At 42.6% G+C, this 23,723-nt stretch overlaps 1 protein-coding gene across 6 annotated transcripts in view; it reads right to left on the bottom strand.

Moving 5' to 3' along the window:
- The window catches only part of DCAF1 (DDB1 and CUL4 associated factor 1), a 54,494-nt gene extending 32,906 nt beyond the window's left edge, over positions 1 to 21,588 (bottom strand). For 5 of the 6 annotated variants that reach the window (XR_007509326.1, XR_007509327.1, XR_007509328.1 and 2 more), the window contains exons 1-10: positions 21,478 to 21,588; positions 15,916 to 16,033; positions 11,718 to 11,794; positions 10,934 to 11,007; positions 9,863 to 9,976; positions 7,636 to 7,773; positions 6,135 to 6,638; positions 4,787 to 4,888; positions 3,413 to 3,571; positions 712 to 891 (exon numbers count right to left, since the gene is read on the bottom strand). Coding sequence is in view for 3 of the 6 variants with exons in the window: in XM_049826989.1 (XP_049682946.1) it covers positions 712 to 891; positions 3,413 to 3,571; positions 4,787 to 4,888; positions 6,135 to 6,638; positions 7,636 to 7,773; positions 9,863 to 9,976; positions 10,934 to 11,007; positions 11,718 to 11,794; positions 15,916 to 16,025 (1,458 nt within the window). In the remaining 3 variants the exon portion in view is untranslated. Of the gene's footprint in view, positions 1 to 711; positions 892 to 3,412; positions 3,572 to 4,786; positions 4,889 to 6,134; positions 6,639 to 7,635; positions 7,774 to 9,862; positions 9,977 to 10,933; positions 11,008 to 11,717; positions 11,795 to 15,915; positions 16,034 to 20,626; positions 20,832 to 21,477 lie in introns of those variants that run through there. The other variant, XM_049826990.1, reaches the window with a different exon arrangement.
- Between the last annotated feature and the right edge of the window lie 2,135 nt (positions 21,589 to 23,723).

Here is a 23,723-nt window from a genome sequence, read left to right as displayed (position 1 = left end):
GGCTATCTGCATAAATAAATAATAATTCTAAAAAGAACCATTGCCCCTCCTTCACTATCTATGAAGAAAGAAATCCAGAAGTTACATCAACGTAGATCTGGAGGCAGTGTTGTGCCTAATACTATTAGGCATTACATTACACAACATAAAGTGTGCTTTCACCCCGCAGTGCTGATGTCGCCGAGTTATATACAACCCAAGCTATTAGGACTGCACAGCAATACCATGCAGATGTACCAGCTTTTGTACATAAACAGTATAATTTGTGCTCATAAGGTAGTGTGGATACCACAGTGCACACACAGTTGTACCTCTCCTAGAACAAGGCTGGATTTATCTGCATCCATAAGGGTGCATGACAATACCACACATGTATGTGAAATGGTGAGAAACATTTGAACTACCACTAAGCCACTGCTGTTTGAGTAAGAACTGCTTAACCCAGGAGTTGCATCAAAAAGCTCTCAAAGGGTAGCAAGTCTCTGGACAATAATCATAAAAATAATTAGAAGAAAAATAATAAAGTTAAAGGGATCCACATGTATGTTGCTTAGAAAATTCACCCCACCTCTCCATCTCTTGGAAACCGAGGAGGAAAAAAAAAACCTAAGCAAAACCAAACAAAAGAACAGAACTCCCAACATTTGCACTGTAAAGGGTGCAAAACCTGACACTAAAACCCTGTTCATCACACAAAACTACAAGTCTTACCAGGTTAACCAGGCGTCGAAGGCCATCATGCCTGTCAAAGAGCTCCAGGACAGCACGGAAGGAGAAGCAAATGGAGAAGAACATGGTAGCATGGCAGCAGCCCGAGGCATGGGAGCACTCCATTAGCCATAAGGTATAGTTTACTACATCTGAAAGCACATTATGGGGGTGCATGCACACCTAGAAAGCAAAAGAACATTCCTGAGGACTTCAAACAGATTGCTGAAGAGAATTTGTCCAAAGAGAATGAGGGTTCTTTGAGGGGCAAACAGACAGAGGACAAATATCAGTTACTCCCAGCTTGACTTGGGACATCTGAGACATGACATAAAAAGTCCCATTTCCAGACCTGTGAGACTAATAAAGGCTATGATGTGGGAATGTAGGACTAGCAATTGGTCCATTCCCAGACTTAAACAGAATACAGCAGCCTTAGTGTACTATAATTCCAGAGAGTTCTTCTCCATACCACTTCAAGCTATCCAAAGAATGCTTCGCTAGAGGCAGAGAAGGAGAAGTTTCCACTGAAGAAACAAAAATTCTTCTCAGTGCAACAGTATCATATGCTATGAAGTTCTAGCAAACTCTGGTAGCGCTAAGTCTAGGGGAATTGTAAGGATCATCAAATGCAAATCTAAAGCTTGACTTTCTCTGGAAATAGACAACCGAGCTGGTCTTTTTCTTTTCTCAGACCCTGCCTCTGAGACGTGCAGACCATGTTCTCAGAACTGCACTTTTGCGTGCATTTGTTAGCTTCTAACGATGAGGAACTCGGAACCCTGTACCAGGGTCAGCGCCAAAAGGAATAGCACAGAAAGCTGAAGCACTGGCACCAGCTGCAATGTGCCAAGTTAGCAGATTTGTCTCTTCTCTGCTAATGTTAGACATACTCAGAGAATACATTGCTACCAGCTCCAGCCTTGCTTCCACCCCAAGACCTGAGGCTTGGCATGGACTAAGTGACAAAGGACTGCCTCTTGAAACTGGCTTCCTCTGAAATCCAAACACAAGAGACGAATGTACCACAGACCTGCTCTACCTGGTATCTGTAGATATTGGGGATAACATCTGGCAGATGAGATACTACAAAACAGCTGCATGGTTTTATAACATGGCCTGAGGATGTCAAGCTGAAGGAATCCTCATGCAGCACCCTCCCATGGCTTTTGGTTTTCCTGTTGAAAAACCATGCAAGCAGCAAGTGGAATCAGGAAAAAAAATAAAAAAAAATAAAAAAAAAAAGAAGGAAAAAAGGGAGTGTACTGAATTTTCTCATAACAAAGTTCAGAGAAACACCAAAGCAGGTCATATGCAGGCAGGGTCCATCCTTCTGGCATAATGGGTAAAAAGAAAGTGGAGGGAGCATTACTCCCATTTCACCTTTCTTTCCCTCGTAAGGGAGACATAATACAGGGTACAGGCAGCCCTGATCAACCATGATTACCAAAAGGTTTTTGAACTTGCTCATACAAATGCCTGCAGAACACAAATGCCAGCAGAATCCATACAGATATGGCCTTAAACAACCACTCCAGCCTCTATGTGCTCAGGAGTGTTAAGCATGCTAAATCACAACACACATTCAGACAGCATCAAAAACTACGAAAGAATAAGCAGAAATGTACAGTTACTAGTTTAACTGCTTCCACTTGCAGCTGGGGAAAAAAAATAAAAATAGACAATGCCAAGGACAGGCCAGAAAACACAAGCCATCACTCAAACCAGAGCAGAGTTGGAAGGCTTAAGGCTACAATTTTGCCATTGCTTTAAATGAATCCTAGAGCAGTATGCTCCCATACATCAGTACTAATGCTCATAAGCTGAAAGTTTGGGGGTGGTTTTTTTTGTTTTGGTTTTTTTTGGCATGGTAGCAACTTTAGAATAAACTGGATCAGTTCATAGATCTGGCTCAGCACACACATGCTGCTGCCAGTACAAAAAATAAAAAAGGAAATAGAGTCACTGTTTAAAGTACCTGGGAAACTGAAGCTTAAGGGTGGACTGCCATATCAACCTGTCTGCAGGGATGCTTGATGGAGGAACACCACTGAACTGAGAGGAGGATTTATTTTAAAATTCTTTTTCTATGTTAAAATATGAGGTGAGGAACTTTACCTTCATTATCAGCTGTTTTAACATTTATAAGCTCAGACCACTGAGAACCCTTAGCGTCATTTAATTTGATTTTCCTAACAACGCAGACCAGACATGCATTGGTCTTCTGCTGCACGCTAACACCACCACAGAAGTTGCGCTGCTGTCTGGAATCTGACTGAGGTACTGTGTAACACTGAAGCTATCCACACTGGGACTGTGCATGGAAAAAAACAGTCGCAGGTATAGGAGTCCATTAGAACAGACAGGAAAGGCAAGAAAAATAAGAATGGAGGAGTTTTTCCCTTTTTTTTTTTTGAGGGGAAAGAAGGAATACTGGGATGAAAAGGGTGATGAAAGTATTGAGGCAATGCCGACAAGACAGAGGTCTTCAGTTAATTCCCTAGGAACTGAAATCCACACCATTGAAACAAAACACTCAAATATACCATTATTGATATACCTCCTATTGCCTCTGCACATACCAAAGTCTTCTACATAAATTTGCTTTTTACCTTAGGAGATGTTTATTCACTGTTCAAACACAGGTAGAAACACTAAAAACCGATGGGAATCACTGCAGTTACAGTAAAAGAATGCCTCTTACCCTCTCCATGGCATCTTGATTGTAAGACAAATAATATAAGCACATGGAGACCCCTGTTGCTGCCATGGAAGGACGAGGAATCTCCAGCAACTTTTGCACTCCTCCATGAGCAACAAACTCCGTTGCAAACTTGTTGTGCAGCAGCAATGATGCCAAATGCTAAGGAAGAATAAAAGCAGATTAGACTGGAATTCTTCAAACTGTCATCAATTCCATCTCACACCCCATAGAAAAACAGATGGAAGAAAAAACAAGCGCTCCATGCTTTGTCCACCTTATTTCCTCCTCCCATTATATTTAACTGCAGAATGTAGTATTTATCTGAATGAAAAAAGCAAAAAAGGCACTACCACTTTGCTTTACACATCTTGCAAAAGAAATACAAGAAAAGCAGAGCAACTCAGAAATTATCCAAGAGGCACCTTAAGTATTCCTATTCTTTTCATATTAACTCACTTTTTATTATCACTAGGAAATATTTAAATTTGCATTGCCACTTTGTATATGCCATATTGCTGGCAAGAAGAATTTAAAGAAATTAAGTTTAAAGGCCATTGTTAAAATGGAAGTCTGCAGCTGCACTGAGGTTTACTACACACTATTTTCTGTATTATCACACCTTAAGAGGAAGCAGTAAGAACCACTGTGAACCCCATCCCACTCCCAACTGAGGTAACCTACACTTTTTCTAGGAACACTGCTCCTTGGAAATAAAATCTCAGACAAATGACAATGAAACGGAGAGAAAGATGACACTGGAGGATCAGAGGCAGAGAAGTTACTGTGAAAGAGGGAAAGAACGCACAGAAAAATATAACTTGTGCTGCTGCACTGCAGGTTTGGCTTGAATAAGGTTATTTTATGTGGTTTTGTACCTTGGGGAGGTAACCTTAAAGACTACTCACACAAAACTATTGTATTTCAACAAACAATAAGCTCAGAGATGTCATACTGGGGATTCTGGGAGTAAGACGCTTATGCTTCTTACCCCTCACAAGTGTCTCTTGTGATTAGAGGCAGTGGAACAACTCAGGAATGCCATCTAAGGGCAGCAGGAACACAAGCATTTGACAGAAAAAGGAATTTTTATCATCTTCAGATAGGCAGATGGAAGGTGAAATTAATGGCACTTCCTGCACAATTAAGATCTTTTTATCCCCTCCCCCCCCTTTTTTTTTATTTTAAATACTTGACAGTTATAAAAACAAAACTGCAATGCATTCAAGTTGAGTGAAAGCCAATTCCAATCTCAGGGAATACTGCAAGATACACAGGCCTAAAGGAAAGCATTTGCCTTTCACGCATGCAGCAGACATATATTCAATGCTTTTACAATGTTTATGGTACGTTTTATAAATTATGAAAGTAATTTACCTTAAGGGCTTCAAAAGTGAGCAGCACATCGTTGGTTCGCTTCAAATCAATGTAGTACATCATCAGCTCCCTTGATCCCAGTTGCATAAAGATGGGTAGTAGCTGAGAAAAATAGAAATGAGAGACTAACTGAATGTTTCATGGGAAATACAAGGTCTGTTTTGGTTTTACTCTCTCAAACCCCCAATTTTCCCCTATTAGCAGATACCTGTTATGAGAGGTCAGTGGTAACCAGCTCCATCCATAGGAAGCAATAAAGGTTAACAGACCTCTTGTAATAGATCTGCTGACTGCAGCAAGGTGCATGACAGCTGCCACACGGAAATCTTAAGACTCTCCTTCAAGTGCGGCTATGGCAAGTCCACACAGATACCACCCTGGCGATAGGTTCCACTTTCCATCTGTGCAAAGACAACTACCCAACAACTGAACAGAAAAAACAGGAGAGCAGGGCAACAAACCAAAACCCTTTGCATAATTCTTTGTGTAACACCTTTATAGTATTAATTCCTATTTTTATATCCTATTATTGCTGGCACATGAAGTGATCCAGTCAGCATGCAGGGTATTAGGGGGATAATGGTTTCTTTGGCTCTCACAGAAGCAAGGCACACATGTGCACACACATAATGTCTATCACAAAGCATACTGTGATGCTTTGCTCTATTTCAAATTAAGTTAAACCACCTAAAAAAAGATTAGGCAGAGATAAAGGTGGCCTGCAGACCTATGCTAACTTCAGTTTTATGGTCAAAGAGAGGGGAAAAAAGTGGGGGGGGGGGGGGGGGGGGGGGGGGTAAGGAAACACACTTTGGTAAATCTGACCCTGCCCAACTACTTTGTCCATGTAAGTCAAAACAGCTCTCAACAGCATCTGCATAACATGGGCACTGCCATTTCTCATCCGAACTACTGCAGAGGTTACACAAACCACTTCATTTAGAATTGCAGGTTATTTCCTCAGACTTTTAATTGCAGGAGTCTATCACATCCCACAGACGAAACAGGAAAAATGTCTGTATTTCAAAGTGACTTGCCCTGTGTCATGTAAACAATCACCAAATTTAACAGAAACCAGGAATAAAATTCCTAGTGCCATGCTCCAACTACTAGACCACACACCTGCTAGGTTCAGGTTTGAGTATTAACCACCAAGTAATACTCAAACTAATGACTTCATCAATTTGAAAGTCAATAACAACTCAGGAAAGGTTACTGATCTTCATCGTACCAGGAAACACCAGAGAGCTATGTAACAGTTCTGCAAATTTTTTCCCCACAATACCACTCACAGTTTTGTCAGGAGAATTCAAGCACAAAGTGCTTCCTCCCACCTTTATATGCTCACCTCTTGGTACTCCCCTAAGGGAGTCAGGTACTGAAGAATTAGCCTCTGCTCTATGGCGGGAGTCAAAGGGTAAAGTGTATAATTAGTGCCAATCACCCACGGGGACATTTCAGACCAGCTGCTGTTGGACAGTTCAACAAACATCCGCTCTGGTTCTGAAGCAGAGAAGCCCAGCTTTTGCTTGGCCTTCCGGAATCCGTCTCTTTCATGCTGTTTCCCTGATTTGCTTTTTCTCAGTCCCCCATCATCTAGCTTTGTGGCAGAGTTTACTCTGCTACTGGTCTTGTGACTTGAATCAAGATGAAAGGAGATCTCCATATCACCAGAAACTTCCTCTTGCTCTCCATCTACTGCCATCTCCCCATAATCCATATCCACAGCCTCTTCATCTAGAGGCAGCAGAGGATCTGATGGCACTTTCCGAGGACTGGGACGCTTGTTTTCTTGTTTTGTAGTCATTTCAGTAACCTGTAACTCTCGTAGCCGTCGAAGCACCAAAGCCACCTGTTTCAGAAAAGAAGCATACATGAGAACACACTTCTTGCTTTGATCACGCAACTCACATCGGCCGTACTTTTTGTTCTTATCATACAGCAAACTCCACAGCACAAAGTGTCAAATTTGCTGTGGTGTACAGTTGCCCAGAGAAATAATGATTTCAAAGTGAATAAGAAAACTCCAACACTTTTTGCTACAGCTACTTTCATTCTAAAAATATCAGCACCCAGTCTCCTGAACACGAAAGAAGTGGCTTGAAAGCCATTAAGAGCAGATGAGCTATATTGGTGCTAACAGAACCACATAATAGCTTGCACCATCCTTCCATCATCTCTGCCTAGCCTAGAATAAAGGTAACATTCCCTTCCCAAGCAGCAGCTTTGATAAATTGCAGTTCCACAAAACCTAAGGTCACACTTTTACTTTTAAGGGCCTTATCTGTGCAAGAATTAGAATTTACCTATGCTTCGACACACTGTACACTGTCCTGGGAGACAAATTTCCCTATTGTACCTTCTTCTGAAAGTCACCTTCATTGCTGATAAACATCATACAGAATCAACACTAAACTGGTTAAAGTTTTAGAACAGAAGTGAATGCAATTTCCTATTAAGTTGTCCCCATGTTGATTTACCTTTTATTTTAAAATCCCTGTCTGGTACATAAATCACGATACGCGATAGTTACAGATGTAAAGCTGCTGAAAGTTTTTAAGGAAGCTATGAATATGAGTCCCATTTAAAAGTACAGTATTTGCCTTCTTAGGTTTCCACTGGCATTTTTTAACATAACTGGTATAACAGAACAATCAGGCCACATGCCCCAGCCTCAGAAAATGCATGGTCAAGAAAGGATGGAAAGCAAGCTACTGACTCTTACAGATATTATTGCAAGCACTGTAAGACCCATATAAATTCACGAATGTGAGCTCCCCACAAAAGAAAAAAACAAAACTAAAAGGTATCTGCCCTCTAAAAAAGGAAAGTGATCAAGAGATCATTACCAATTGTGAGTTCTCATCCCTGTAATTTGCAGCAATATCTTGGTTTTCCATAGCTCCTCCTAACAGCCCCGTTGCATATGTCCTTAGCGGCTGATCAGCCTCTCGCGCCCACTTAAAGAGATTTTCAACTATGCCTTCCTAGAATGAAGAAAATAAGAAAGCAATTCCAACAGTTATATTTCATTTTTAACTTCTCAGTCACAGTGAAAGCATCTGTTGGTAACAATTCTCCCTATCTCTGTTAATGATCAGGCATTTCCTACCAATTGTGTGATGAATCAAAAATATCTGGAACCAAAAAAAAGAAATAAATCTAACATTTTAAGCTACAGAAAACTATTCACAGGCATCAGATATTTGGAATCAGGATTTGCACACCTGCAAAAATCTTCTGAAGTGGTCAGTCAACCTACTGCCTAGGAAATAGCAAAACATTATAGATATAAATTGATTATTTGAAACAAACAAGCCCAAAGCTCCTGTCAGTTTCACTAATATAAATCTCCAGCAATTTAGCAGATTTCAAAGAAGCTGTGTTGAACTTACACCAAGTAGATTGGAATTTGGCTAAATTTCCTGTATTTCACTAAAAGCTTACTAGGGCTAAATTGAAAAGTCACTTAAATAAGCAAGCTACCTGGTGCCAGAGGAACTCTTTACATTAATGACTGCTCACCAACCAAAAGAACAATTCTCAACATAGTCAGAAATCCATAATGTTTGGAGAAGAGAAATGCATGCAAGTATATCAATTTGTACATGTGAAAATCTTAATGCTAAATATGTTTAACATTTTTAATAGTAATAATATCAGCAGTGCTTGAACACAGCCTGCCAGGCAACTTTTCTTAAAAAGGCTGGATAAGAGTTAACGGAAAATTAAAAGTCAATTAAAAGGACAATGGTTTAGAAAGAAAACCTCAACTTTTTCCTCTAAATCACTACTGGATTTTGAAACATCATACAACACCACATCATTTTCATGACAGGAATCTTGCACATAGTTTGAATCATAGGTACAACACAGTAAAAGATCAGTTAAAAGTAATAATGAACAGATATATATTTCAATGAGAACTCGCAGCTTACAGATTTTTAAAGAGTTGCCTGTTATATATTTAAAGAAAATTGCATTATTATTTAAATGCTCTTATGTCATTAAAATATAAAAAAATCAATGAGATGTGAAATACCTTGGCCGCTAGAGGGAGTCTTTCTGGCAACAACAGTACCCTCTCCCAACGGATTTGCCTTGGGAGGAAAGCCTCCTCACTACAGGAACCCAACGCGCCCTAACAGAGCTCTAGATATTCGCAAGTCAAAGAGTAAAGAAGTCCTTAAGTGCAAAACTTAACTTAAAAATTTAATTTCAATTTACAGAGAGATTTAGTCTCTGAGAAAAGCTACATCCTCCACAAATAGGGAACTATTCTTTTGCTTTTAATTTTTTGGGATCAAAGTGTCACAGCCGTAGCCTGTGGACAGATCACAAAGGTCTCAAATTCAGTCCTTCACAAAGGAAGCACATTATTCTTTCCTTTTATCATGCTTTAGAGTTCACATCCATATTTCCAATAGTAAAGAAATTTATTTAGAACTTTATATAAAGCACTACCTGATCTCCAAACTTCAGAAAAACATTACATGAACTTTTACAGATGAAGAAACTGTGGCTCAGGAGTGAAATCAACTTTCTCCTCACTTTCAGCTCTCTGTGCATTCCTTCAGAAAACCACACTTGTCAACATACAGAAGTCTGATTCAGCTGTCCATCACAGTTCCAGATAATCTCCACAAAGCATGTGGATTTTCGACTGCTTAGTTAAAGTATGACTTGCTTATCACTCAGCTCTAATAATGCTATCACTCTGCTCTCACTGGGGATTACTAGGCAAGACTCCTACAGCAAGTCTTCATGTTCTGTAAGGCCTGCTCCATTCACAGGCCTATAAAATAACAATTCAAATTATGACATTTCCCAAAACATTACATTAAGTTCCAGCTCCTCTGAATCAGTCCCATTATACCTTAAAAGCTACAAAATACCCAAGATTTTATCAGCTAAACAAGCCAAGATCAAAAAGCCCCAAACCATTAGTAAGATTGAATAAATTGTCTCCCACGGCCAGGATTTCAATATGGCTTTTCAGTGGTTTCTTCTATGGCAAGAACTGTTGGAGTACATAGTACACCAAACTTAAAAACCAAGCCTTAGCACAGATGATACCTTTTCCTGAAAGACAACAGCTGTTTCCAGTCCCGGCATGATATCCAGAAGAAGTCGGCAGGCAGCAGTGTTTAATGGAGGTTCTCTGCTTGTCATCACATAAGCATTCACTAGCTAGAGAAGATCAGGAACAGTATTGGTTTGAAATTCAACTCTGACCGAAACCAGTGCAGCAAAAGCCTTACAAGTGCCACAGCAGCAAAACGATAAAGTAAGAAACATCAGTACGTAAGCCCTGGATCTCAAGATGACTAGCCTTTAACCCACACCCTCCAGTGCCTCAGAAATTGAAATTACTTCTCATAGAAACAGAATTCCCCTTTGATCTGCTGTTCACTGACTATCTATCTTGAACTGATATGTAAAGACAAATGCCTACAAAAAATTGCAGTTCACTAACAGTGTAAATATGAAAGGCAATAACTAAAAAAATTAACATAAAAGATGCCATTAAAAATGTGCAATTTATGTTTGCTTATTGCTTGCCATTTAAGACAGAAAGCTACATGCAAGCAATGTCAGAATCCTTACAGCTATGTGTACTGATACAGGTGCTTTCAAGGACATGAGGGTAAAAAAATTCTAGCTATTAACTCATGTTAGAGTATAGCAATGCAAGAGGAAAGCCAGACTCTTGCTTCCTAATTCTCTGCCTGAGGCTTCCAGAGCTGACATAATTCTCTGCTCCTATAGGCAGTCCAGTATTTCCAAGTATTCAGAGACAATGCATTGGAATTAGTGGTATTTCCATTACAGGAATTAATGATGCTTTTAAACATGTGTTAGAGGAGCTACATTTTCTTTGAAAAGACTGATAAACCTTGAGAAGAACTAATTCAATTGTTACTACACATATTCCAGCACTCCTGAACAGCTCTTTCCTTGAGTCACTTTAACAGTGGCAAATGAGTTGCGCTTAAACCTGTTTTAGAAACCACTGCTATGGAAGAGATAGTCCCGACACCAGTAAAATAAATACTAAACAAGTACTGAGGTCAACCAGCACAGAGTAAACAAAAACCATAAGAAGGTGTCAGGAATTGACAGATACAGTTCTCAGAGCAAACCTACCGCATTCATGAAATCATCATTCTTGAAAAGTATCCTCAGTAAGTGACCAAGCATGCACTCTGGGTCCGCTCGACCTGTGGGAGAAACAGGAAGACTTATCTACCTACCTCAAGATGTCAAGATTAATACTGAACTGCTATCTTCAAATTGATTGTGGAATACTTTAGTTAGCAGGACCTTTCTCGGAAGGAAAATTACAGAAGAAATCATATGACTTTTTCACTGACCTAACATTTTTTCTAGTAGACATTACCTCCCTAGAATGCCTACTAGTCAAAGCACAACATATTTTAGTGGTCCAATAGTATTGAACTGCAGACAGTGAAGATGCAGATGCCAGGCAAGTGTTCCAGTAACTTGGAAATAAGTCATCTCCAAAAGAAAAGAAAAAAAATCTAAGGATAACAAGATAAAAAGCACCAGCGGCTGTATGTAACTATTCTAAAGCACTGCACTTACTTAACAGCAAATTCAAGATAATCTGAGTCTGTCTTCTCTGCCCATCTAACACCTACTATTTCACATTAACTTCAACTTGTTAACATGATCATACCCTTATGTCATAAATCAGCCTCTGAAGTCTACCCAGGGCCTCAAAATCTTGCAGCAAACATCAAAACTGCCAGATATCAGCACTACAGAGCACAATTACCCAGTGCAAGAGATCAGACCTTGATCAGCAGTAGGCACATTCAGGGTAAAAAAATGCTTAGTCGTAAATATGAATTACGAGGTATCTATTGTGACAGAGTTGGTGCTGCCAAAACCATTCAGGACATCTTACCTGGGTGTCGGTCATCAAATGGGTCTGGATCCCCTTTGCGGTACTCTTCAGTCTCTTTCTCAATCAGCTCGGACATTCTGCAAAAGGAATGACATCAAATGAGCAGAATTCACACTCGGTCTTCTCCTAGTGCACAGCTCCTCAAAACAGCCTATCTGTCAAAGTACTATAAAACAGCTCATCAACTCAACTGAAGGTTGTTTTGAAGCTATGCCTTCCCCTAAGCTGAAAAGCAGCCTCAGCAGACACAAGAAATCCTATGCTCTAATTCATTTAGAATGAGCAGTAAGGGAATTAATTATTATTTTTATTGAAACAAAATGAAGAAGAAAGAGATTATCTCACGGTCAGGCAATAAATAATTCCGTAGTCACCCACTGTCTTTCTCCATGAAGTGGTACCACAGAAATATATGGAGTTTGAGGTGAAATAAAGAGCAGTATTCAAAAAATAGCAGCAAATTAAATCTTATTTCCTTGGTATAAAACCTCATTCACTCCCTTCTACTGAGGTCTAAAGTAGGGTGCAGAATCTATGTGCAGCACAGCATTTTAAAACAAGGTCGTAACACCTCAGGGTAGCTATCTAGGCAGAGTTTATTATAGGGGAGGGAAAACTGCTGGAAGGCTGCAGTAATCCCTGGAAAAATATTTGTCTTTTGCAGGGGATTTCCCTTACAGAATGCCACCAACTTCTACTCCATTCCTGTTACTTTCCAGAAAATATCCTGTGTTCCCAGGGACAATTAGAGGCAAAAACATACTTAGTCCTGCCTCTGAACTATGCTGACTTGCCAGTATGACAGAGAATAATGTTATGAAGCCTGCCCAGATTGTAGATACAGAAAATTAGCTCATCAGGAATGAGCAGAGAACTTTCCTGCTTGTCTCTGATCTGACAATTACCTTTCAGCAAACTGTTTATCCTGTGGGGTTCTAATATTTACTTTTAGTAAGCCTGAATGTGAAGAGATGCAAATTGTGTCCCTTGCTAACAGGTGGCACAGCTTGAGCTCTCATGAATTTCTGGCAAAAGCAAGTTACTTAAATACTCCATTGCCAGCTCCTCATTTTTTTCCATGAGAACTAATAGCTTGAGGGGTCCCTGCTGACAGACAACTGGGACAAATGGGGAGTTGAGAAGCTGCACCCTAGACTTGTCAGGTCTTTTTAGGTGATAATCAGCATTTTGATTACGTGCCAAAAAGGACAGCCAAGCAGCATGGAAAGTGAGCATAACATTCTCATCAGTCCATCCTGTTTAGGTAGGCAGCCAAACAGCATGCCAGCTGAAGCTGCCAAGTGGTTTCAGGGACAACAACATTATCACAGCTTAGATTAAACAGGCACGTGAATCACCAATTATGGGGTTTTTTTGAGACAATTAATCACAATTGTTTGACCAAAATAAAAAAGCACCGCCTCTTTAAAATTTACTTTCAAAAAGACAAAAAAAAAACCCAAACAAGCTTGCTTACAATACCCTTCTTTTAACTAAGGCATACAAAGGTGGCTTGTGAAGTGACTTGGATGAATTTATCTAGATTAACAGCTTTGTCAATTCTCAGTTGCAGCAACAGGAGAGTCAAGTAACTAACAAAGCTCATTCCTGCCTGGTAACATAGGCATGTGGTACACAGGGCTTTGACAAAAACCAATCCACAGAAACACTGAACTTCTATTCAGGTTTTGAGATTTCCTTCATTCACTTGGCATTATATTGGTTCTTTAGCCACTTCAGAGTTTGCAGACAAGACCTAGGTTTTAGATTGGGTGGGAGTTCTTTCCCCTCACCTCTGACTAATTTTTTTCTCTTTACAACTGTCTTTGCAATCATCTTTGGAAAGTTAGTCAGATCCTCATTTTCACTTGCCACAAACTGAGCTCAACTTGGGGGTGGGGAAGGAAGGGGCAGTGGTAAACATAAAAGTATGTCAACTTTGCAGGATTCCCAGTGATCTAGATGGCATAATATAAAGCCATCCTAATATTGCTCCGTGACATCATTTGGCATTAATGACCAGCCTGAGCCTTTACAACAGATTGCAACAGCGTAAGATGCTTACACTTGGTTTGTGGAGATGAAGTGTGATGTTGTGCTGCTGATTTATTCCCTTTATGAAAGAGGCTCTTGGGATGCAGTGAAGGATCTGACTCCCAGGATTTGCCAGAATGGTTGAACATGACTTGCATCCAGATTATGAGCTAATGCTCTTGCAGGATCATTTCAACTTATAATATTTTTGAAAACTGTATATATTTAACATCTGTTGTTTGCTGACACGCTTTCCAAACAATTTCTTCAATTCATACCTTCTGACACTCCAGAGTTCGTAAATCCAGAAAACTAGCTTATTTGGAAGTGACAATTCAGCCATGGCCTATAAGCCACACTGTTGCTGTTCTTGTCCTATCACTTTTGAAACACTACTGCACTTGCACATGGGCTGCCTCAGCATCACATTTAACGGTTCCCCATCCACACAGGGAAGTTTTCTTCCATTTAGCTCAGAAGGCAGAAGGAAGTAGAAAAAAAAGGTCACTCACCAACAAGCGTGACCACAGCCTTAAGTCTAAAACAGTATGCAATGGCATTACTCTGCCTCAGGACATCAGCTAATACAAGCACCAGTTGGTGAGGATTCCTAGGCATCTCTTCCAGCAAATTCTTTTAAACCTATGCTGTATCTAAAACTCTCTACTCAAACAGACATATGGCTTTCATTGATACCTGAAGCACTGCAAATCCAACTTCTGCCAGAGCCACTAGATCACCTTGCTATCTGCCTTAAATAAATCTGTATTATCTTCACTAAAGCCAAAATACCCAAGCTTTCACCATCCATAACCACTCTGCCTGTTGCACAGAAACCTTGGAGAATGAAAAGAGAGTTATCAGACTTGTCTGGGCATAAATAACGTAGGGAATTTAAGGAGCTGAGGGGGAGCAATAAGTGCCAGACTGCTAGAAACACAAGAAAAGACATGTTTAATTCAAGTGTCTTTAAATTTCTTAGAATATAGTACATTTCTGCTGTTTAAGCCTGTAAGAAAAAGCCTCGAAATAGCACATATGTTTCCTTCAAGACACAAATCAGACAATACACAAAGATACAACAAAACATGTCTCATGATTTTCAAGAGACCTACTCATTTTCAAGTGTTTAAGATTGGCTTTCTGCTGCTCATCTCCCTCTTCTGTGCTGCTATTTTTAAAACGTAGTAAGAACAGCAAAAAAGTTGTGCCCACTAGGTGAGGCATGGCACGGATCTGTGCAAAGAAGCTCCACCAAATTGCTGTTACTTCCACCCAGTGCCAGCTCAGAATCTGTGCACTGACTTGTCTGACCCAACAACGCAGAGCAGTGCAGTGCAGAAACCTGGATTGCTCTTAATGTACAAGTGCAGCAAGTCCTTCTGCATACACTAGGCAGGCCACAGGTCTGCCAGCAGAGGCACAAGGAGGAATTGGGTGGAATTTCTGTGAATCTCCTGTTAAAGCAAGAGTAATACCAGTTTACCCAAGAGCCTGGCTTGGGAAACCACAAACACAATTGATAATTCAAATGTTTCTCTTGTAACAGAGGATGTCTTATAATTAATGGCGTTACTAGTACTTACACATCTAAAAATAATTTGTTGGTCCAGGGAATATCTTTCTCACCCATACAATACAATGCCAGTCAATCAACATCCAGATTAAAAAAAAATTAATCAACTTTTAAAATTTCATTTTAAACATGCCCTATGAGCTTCAGTGAAATCTTCTCAATACAATCCACTTGATTCATCCAAAGAGTCACTCTCATCCTTTCATTTAATCTGACCAATGTTACTACAATCACAAACCCCACACGGCCACTCTTATGGAACAACATTCTCTTAGCTTTCAACTTGATCAATATTTTACAAGCTTCAGGTGAAAATACTAAAGTTATTTCAACTATTTAATGATTCCCCTGACTTCTATTATTTCAGAGAATTAAATTCATGTTTTAGAGACAGTCTGTGTAAAATCTTTGCAATATAAATTTCTTACTAAAAATTAAATACCATACTTATAGTTCAACTTCCAGACCAAGAAAATTAATTACCAATCAGGTAATCAGGTATGTAAAAACCTAAAAAAAACCATGGTAAAAACTGCTGTCAAGTAATCTCAGATATTCGGATTTAGGAATTTATTTAATAGATCTTACCTGGTGAGAATAGGGACCATGTCTTGCCCACTGCCATGTTCTTTCTCCCATTGCTCAAGCAAAGCAGTGAGCTCAGCCTTGGAGTCCACATGCCCAGATCCTGAAGTCATGGCTTAGCCTAAAGGAGAGGTAACAAGCCGAGGGGGGAAGCACAAAATGAGCAGGAAATCCCACACAGTTTTGCTATATTAATTGAAATAATCTAAATCAAAGGTTACAAGTCATTTGGAAGGGGCAAGTAAATACTCAGCGACAAGGAGTGAGAAAGAGAAGATTAAGTGACAGAATACTGGTGAACTTGACTTTCAACGTTGGAAGTCTCTTTCTGGTCCTTTGCCTGAAGAATAAAGAACATGCATACGCTTTGAACACAAGTCTTAACTGGTGTATGACAACCCTGACCATGACGGTAAGTATGTACACCTAACCACAAGTGTGTTCAGCACTGAAGCTTTTTAACACTCTCCCTCAATTCCATGAGCAGACTTGAGTTAGTCCTTTGCTGTTGCTCAGGGATTTATTCAAGAAACAACAAAGCTAGGGCAGCAAGATTATGATCAGTGTCATTATTCCAGTTTAACACCCTCCAGACAGCAGTGAAAGTGCCAAGAATCATATTAGCTTCACACTGCCAAGGAGGCAGAAGGCAGCTGCACTGAGCAGCTGTGGGCAGTGGAAGGAGCACCAGAAGGGTGGTAGTTGGGAAACAGAGCAGCTCACTGCATCACTACTTGTTCAAGGTTTCCAAGAACAGCCAGTGGCTCTAGTAAGAGGGAAGAACGATCACAGGAGGGAGCACTGGAGCAATTACCTCAGGTTTATCAGCCTCTACTTGCAAGCAGCTGACAGAAGATTTATCTTCCCATCCTCAAAAGTGAGATCCCCCTACAGTAATGAGTGACTTGTTAATGTACCATTTAATGAAGGGAAATATCACTCTAGATTCTGTCTAAGCCTCTAAATTTCCAGGTGCCAATTTTTGTCAGCCTGATAAAAATCTACTGGAAATACTAATAGACAAAACTAGAGCAAAATCTGTCTCAAAACACTGCCATGCCCTTAGTTTCCAGACTGTGATTGCTGTGAAGAGTTGTAACTGCTGGAGGAAGGAACACCCAATCCTAATGTATAAATTGACCTTGTATTGGAGATGCAGGGAGGGCAGAAATCAAAGCAAAAGAAATTCCTTCCCATCCAAAACCACACAAAAATTTCCAGCATTTCATTAGCCATAACATGGCCAATATTCATCTGCCATGAGATTAAATAGCCATTTATCCTAACTGACCCAGAGAAATAACTTTCCAAAGCAATGTTACATACAGATATGTTTAAGACAGTGACATACACATCAACTCCTGAAATACATGCTCAGGAATCGGTCAAATGACAGACTATAAAGGGAGCCATAGGTCAACATGGATTACCTAAGCATTTATAGCACAAGTTCATTCTGAAAAACATCGCCATGTTTAACTAAGTGTTGGATACCTCTAATTAGTTTAAAACCTTTTCTCACTCAGAATGGGTGAACAACCCTACAGATCTACCTCCTGTCCCATAGGTGCTTCTGAATTTAATGTATTATGACTGGTTAGTTAAAGGGGAGACAAGAAATGAAGATCACCTGGCTGAAGATGAAACTGGCAGAAACTGCACAAAAATCATTACCTGAAGACCACAGGAAAATAAACCTAAGACTACAAGACACCCAGTCCGAAGAACACCATTTTGATAAGTACTATATGAAGTGAGCATATGCTAACAAAAAACCTACCTAAGCATAAAGATAGATGATATTTTCTAAATGACAAGTAATTATGATTTTACCCAGAGCATTCATTATTCACTCATCACAGAACTAGACTGGGAAATTTGATGCAAATGCGTAAATCGCTTTGGAAAAAAACAGGCAACAAAAACATAATGAGATTGTACACATACACAGCCCGAAACACCTCTGAAAAGGAAAACTATTCCAAGCTCATAAAGCTCCATTCTCTTTTTCATTAACTGAACAACACTTGCCAGCAGCACTTCTGAGCTTTTAAATATCACAGATAAACATTCAGGCAAATCTACTCTGAGCCTCAGAATGCAAGTGCTGTAACGGTATCTGCATTCAACCATTTCAGACATCTCCACCTTCATTTTATACCCGAGGGATACAGAAAAAAGTTCATTGTGACCATAGAGCTTCTATAAGGCCTGTACAGGCTCTCCTGCAATCCGAAGAATAGTTTACTTCCCCTAACAGTCCTGAATTATTCCAGCTAGAAAATAAGAAAAGTCCAGCAATACCTGCAACAGGTCAACAAAGTTCAAGTCAGGAAGATGACACGAACTGCTCACATTGCCCTCTGGGACACCCAGTGCTATACCATAACCAAGTGACAATAGAAAAATCCCAGCTATCCCTAAAACCTGGAGTATTACCTCACTTAAAGTACGTTATGGGTCTAAATAACTGGTGCTGACACAACTATTTTCCTGAAATAAAGTTAAAACATAGAAATGCCACCCTTTCTATAGGTACACAGCAATAAAAGTAAATCTCTCACCAAGGCATCTCATCTATTCCAAAGGCTTATCCCTCCCAACCTATTCAAATAAATTTGACTATTCTAGATGGCACTGCAAAGAGCAGCAGCAACAACAAAAATTACCTCAGAAGCATCTACTGCCACAGTTCTCATATTAATGTATGTTAGCATTAAAATATATATGGACTGAACACTATGGCAGGTGAATGACTTTTTAAATACAAGCACCAAAGCAATTCCTACTGTGCTCACTTTTTTCAAGAATTCCATCTTAAATCAAAGTGAAGAACTCTGCAGAAAGGACAAGATCATAAGCGGTATGAACTAAACTATCAGAACTATACCCAGGCTGTTGGAGAAGGTGGTCTGTGAGAGCAACTCTGACCTTCACTACTTCCCCTTGGACAAGCTGGTGAACAAATTTAAATTGCTCTCCAGGAAATAGAAGAACAAGGAGCAGCTAACTCATTATAGATTTAAATCGGGAGGGGGGGGGGGGGGTAATTTTTTTTTTTTAGTAAGTTTTGAAAATCATGGCCTACTACAGATTTCAACGAGAACATCTAATAAGCTAAGGAATGGATTTTTTTTTTCCAAACACTACTATTGTCAAAATATCATATTTAGAATCAATAGGACTGATATTAACATAACATAAATCCTTTAAGTGCTTTGACTTTGAAAGACAAATACTTACAACCTTAACTATCACTCACTGTGAAGACTCCCACTGAAAATCCACATATGCATGTTTCAGCACACAGTGGTGCACACAGTATTGCTTTAATATTAAACACTACTTAGTATTCCAATATCATAGCAAAGGTTTTGTAAGCATTTTACTCTTCTGAACCGAGATGTAAAAATCTGACAGAAAAGGGAAACCCAGAGAAGTATTCAGACACAGATACCTAAAAGTACTCACATGTTTTTGAAATCTCAGACACCTTAGTGCTTGAGACACCTGAGCCAGACACCTCTGAACAACAAAGAAAAACAAGTCCCACTGACCTCTAACTGCAAACCTTAACAAGCACATGGTACAGTTCAAGCAGTTCAGCTTCACCCTTTTGTTCCTCAACATATTTGAGCGTCATGCCGACTGCAACACTACTACAGGTCATTCACTTATTGATTTTGTGTTGTGTTCATGAAAAGGATTATGAGGTTCCAAACGCACTGACTTCAATACAGATATGCATTTTAAAGTATGAAGCCTCTTAGATGAAAACAAATCTATTCATCAAATCTGAAAACCAACAATTTGGTTACTTGGGAAACAAGCGCAAAATCCATACCTTAGCAATTTAAATGGAAAATGAAAGAGCCACGTAACAAAAACAGAAATCATACCTTGGGGGGGAATAATCAATTTTAATCAACTAGATAGAAAGATTGTACATTTAAATTCATATGTGGACAAAAATTACAAGAAGATTTGTACATTCACATATGTAGAGCTAACTGAAATTCTAATAACTACACTTTGACCTAGCTTAAATAACCAAGTTTCATATTGCTCCTAAATATGGTTCTAAGCATGGCTGAGGACACAATGTAGATGAAAAGTTTAATGTAATAATATAACACCGTAAGGGAAAATTAAGAACTCGTGAGTTGGAATCTAGTTAACTATGTAGCAAGCTGAGCAGTATATCTCTATGTTCTTCTATATTTATGTTTAACATGAAGAATTCCTTACTTCTTTAAAAAAATACAAAAAACCAAAACCAACCAAACCTCGCTCTCATCACAATTATTCTTTCAATGGATGAGATACCAGACGGCTATTTGCCTAAACCTGTTGAGTCTGAAATAACCACGCCAGAGTTAATGCTGAAGCATAATGAACTGTCAACACTGAAGTTCACTTGTGGAACAAAGTATGCCACAAACTAACAAAATCTTCACAATCTACAGAGAATAAAACCATGGTTTGGTATCATACACGTGTGAAGCTCTGAGGGAAGTCCTCGTTTGTTCAACTTCCCATTTCAAACCCTAACAGCACTCCAATTTGGCTGTTACTACATAGAGAACACGTTCCTAATGTTGCTTTAAATCTCTGTTTGAAAATTCATCGGTTTTTACGGTCAGAACACTTTTAAGGCCAGGGAAACCCACACAGCTATTTAGTTTCCTGGAATTTCTGCTTTTGCAAAACAAACCTGTAAGTACGTGCCGATCTGCCAGGTCAAGCACAAAAAACAGGAACAAGCTTCTGCTGCCGACAAAGGCAGGCAAGAAAACAAGGCTCCGTTTCAACACCAATTCCTCTTTACGCGGCTGGGAACGAACACCACGAGGACGCTACCGCCCCGGCGGAGCGCCGAGGGAAGCGTGCCGCTAATGACAGCGCTCACCGGCTCTAATACGGCGGGCAGCACGCCCCCAGCCTGCAGCCGCCCGCCGCCTCGCGCCAGCAGACCGTTCGCCGGGACGCAACGGGAGGAACGGCCGGCGCCGCCCGTTCGAACCCAGGGTTTAAAGGTGAGCCAAGGGGGGGGGGGGGGGGGGGGGGGGGGCGGGACACCCCCGAGCCGGAGAGCCTCTCTTCCCCAGCAGGCCCGGCGGAAGCCCGCGCAGAGCGGCGCCTCCGCCAGGCCGCGGCGCGGGAGGGAGGGGGCGGGCCGGCCGGCGGAGGACCGGGGCGGGCGGGGCCGGCGCGGCGCAGGCCCGCCACCCCCCCCGCCGGGAGGCTGACAGGCCGCGGAGGGGGGGGGGGAACGACACGGGACGAGGCGCAGCGCCCCGCCGCGCCCCCGCCCCGCTGCCGCTTCGGAGGGCGCCCCCTGGCGCGGGGGCGGGGCCCGCAGGCCAACCCCCCCCCCCTCCCTCCTTCTCCCCAACCGGCTGCTCCTTCACGGCCTGAGGCGACCCCCTCCCCCTGCCCGGCGCGGAGGCCGCGGCCGCCAACCGGCCCGGCCCGGCCCGACCCGGCGGAAGCGCGGCGGCGGCGGCGGCGGCGGCGCGGCCCCCCTCACTCCCCCTCCCCTCCCCCCCGCCCGGCGGCCCGTACCAGCCCGATGCCCCGCTGAGTCGCCGCCGCTGCCCCCCCGGCCCCTGCGCTCGGCCCCGCACACCCCGCGGCGGCCGCGATTGCTATGGCGGGCACACACTTTGCGCGTCACCACGCTCAGGGGTCGCGTCACGGAGCGCGAGGCGGCGTTGCGAGCCGCGGGGAGGGAGGCGGCAAGGGGCCTCGCGCTCGGCCTCCCGGGAAACGGAGTTCGCGCGGGGTGAGCCCGCTGCGCGTGCGCAAGCGCCTGCCTCCCCCCCTCCCCCCCGTGGGGGGGGGGAAGCCGCGCCGCGGAGCAGTCTGGGAGTTGTAGTTCCCGGCGGGGGCCGCCATTGCGCCCCCGCCAGCCCAGCGCAAAGCACCGCGGCTGCGGCGGCTCGTAGGCGAAGGGGCGTTTTCCTGGGAGAGAGGCGAGGCTGTTTATTCTGCTTTTCCCAGGCTGGCACCGCGATGTCACCGAGCAGCAGCTGCCGGCCCCGATACCCGGGTGTGGGCCCCGATAGCGGCATAGCAACGGGCACGCCGTCATCCCGTCCTCCAGCCCCAAGGGGCACGGCAGGGACTGTCACCAGCCGTGTCTGTCTCTTCCTTTCTCACGTCAAGGCTGAGCGTTCGCTTGTGTGTTGCTCACCCGCTTTCCGCTACTTCCAGGTGGACGGCAGGGTGTTCTAGCGAGAAGGCGAGCTCAGACGACGAGCATGCCTGCCTTCCCTCCCTCTCCGGAGCGGTTCCTCCTCTTCTTGTCTGCAAGACAGGAACACCATCCTAATTTCTTCCCAGTCAAACGGGGACCGGTTTTGGCAGTGGAAGCCAAACCCCACAGCGGTGCCGAACACCCACCTCCGCTCTGGGCCATGCCCAGCAGCAGGAAGCGGAGACTGGACCGAAGCATTTCTGAGGCTCTCCTGGGCCTCTGGGGCAAGATGCTCTTCTCACATCCCCACCCTTCCTCCCGGCTGCGAGAGTTCCTCCTCTCCCCAGTCCTTTCCTCTAACACCCCCCCAGGAGAAGCTAGGCCCATGCATGCAATGAGAGAGGGTCTGTGTGCAGAGAAACCCTACAGCATTGCGTAGCCCCATCCCTGTTTGCTTTCCGTGTGCAAGCTCTTCCATTCCTCTGGGATTTTTTATCTTGTCTGTTGGCTCCGCAGTGGAAGTAGCCCAGCTCTTTGGGGTGCACTGTGTGCTTTTACAGTGGTAATAAGTTCTTATTCTGCACTGTCCCTTGCCCCTGGCATATTAAGTTACCCATGGAGAAGATCTATGCACTCTCAGCGAGGTTACTGTTTCTGAGGGGGAGGAAGACCTCGAAGGGTACACTTCTCACTCATGCCCCCCATGGCTGGTTGGAGGATCAAAGGTATCAGACCTGCCTGAAGCATTATTATCCAGGGAAGAGCAGCACATCCACATCTGCACCTTCTTCTCCCTCTGCAAGGCACTTGGCAGCCTCTAGGCCAGCCACAGAGCTGTTCAGGAGGGAAGCTGCAGAGGTTATCACTCCCATCTCCTCATCACCTAAGTTCAAAGGGCTAAGAGCAAAATTAAGGTTTCCAGTTCCTGTCACATCTATGGTGCACTGTAAATAGGGTCACTTCTCAGAGAAAGTGGGGTTCAGTTCCCCAGGCTCACCTGAGCAGGTAAGGAGGCTCAGAGCCTGCTGCTTCATTGCGAGAGCCTGGTACGTTGTTGGAATAGGACAGCTTGTAGCTACCCCTTGGCAGCTCTGCCGCAGCCTCCTGAAGTGCTCAGGCCTCCAGCTCCTGCATTTCCAGGCCTCAGGAGATATTTGGGAAGGACTCAGTCTAACACCCTTGTTCCCCACAGGGCAGGTCAGAGCCCTACTGGCTCACTTTGCAGGGCCAAGACGGTATAAGCTCTCCTTTAATTTGGTTTCTCTTTAAAAGCAAGGAAACCTCAGCTGGCACTACAGTCCTCTAGGAATTGCCCAGGTACTGGCAGGAGCTCTTCTCTTAAAAGAATAAAGAAGAGAAAAAATGAGTAAATAAGAGGAAACTGGGTCCTCCCTCTCAGGGAAAGGCTTCATAAGCACTGGCACCATTCCCAGATGAGATGCTTCCTGCCCCCTGTGCCCACATTAAACCCCTTTCTTACACTGCAACTGTATAAACCCCTGCCCCAGGCAGTGTTTGGATAGGTACAGATTCTGCTACCACGCTTACAATATTTGACTGTGAAGTCTTGTTTAACTACAGGTTAACAACTGCAGCAGTGAGAATCATGCAG

Source organism: Accipiter gentilis, chromosome 23 (genome assembly GCF_929443795.1).
Source record: "Accipiter gentilis chromosome 23, bAccGen1.1, whole genome shotgun sequence".
NCBI lineage: Eukaryota > Metazoa > Chordata > Aves > Accipitriformes > Accipitridae > Astur > Astur gentilis.
The sequence above is the reverse complement of the archived record's forward strand: the minus strand, read 5'-3'. Positions and strand labels throughout refer to the sequence as shown.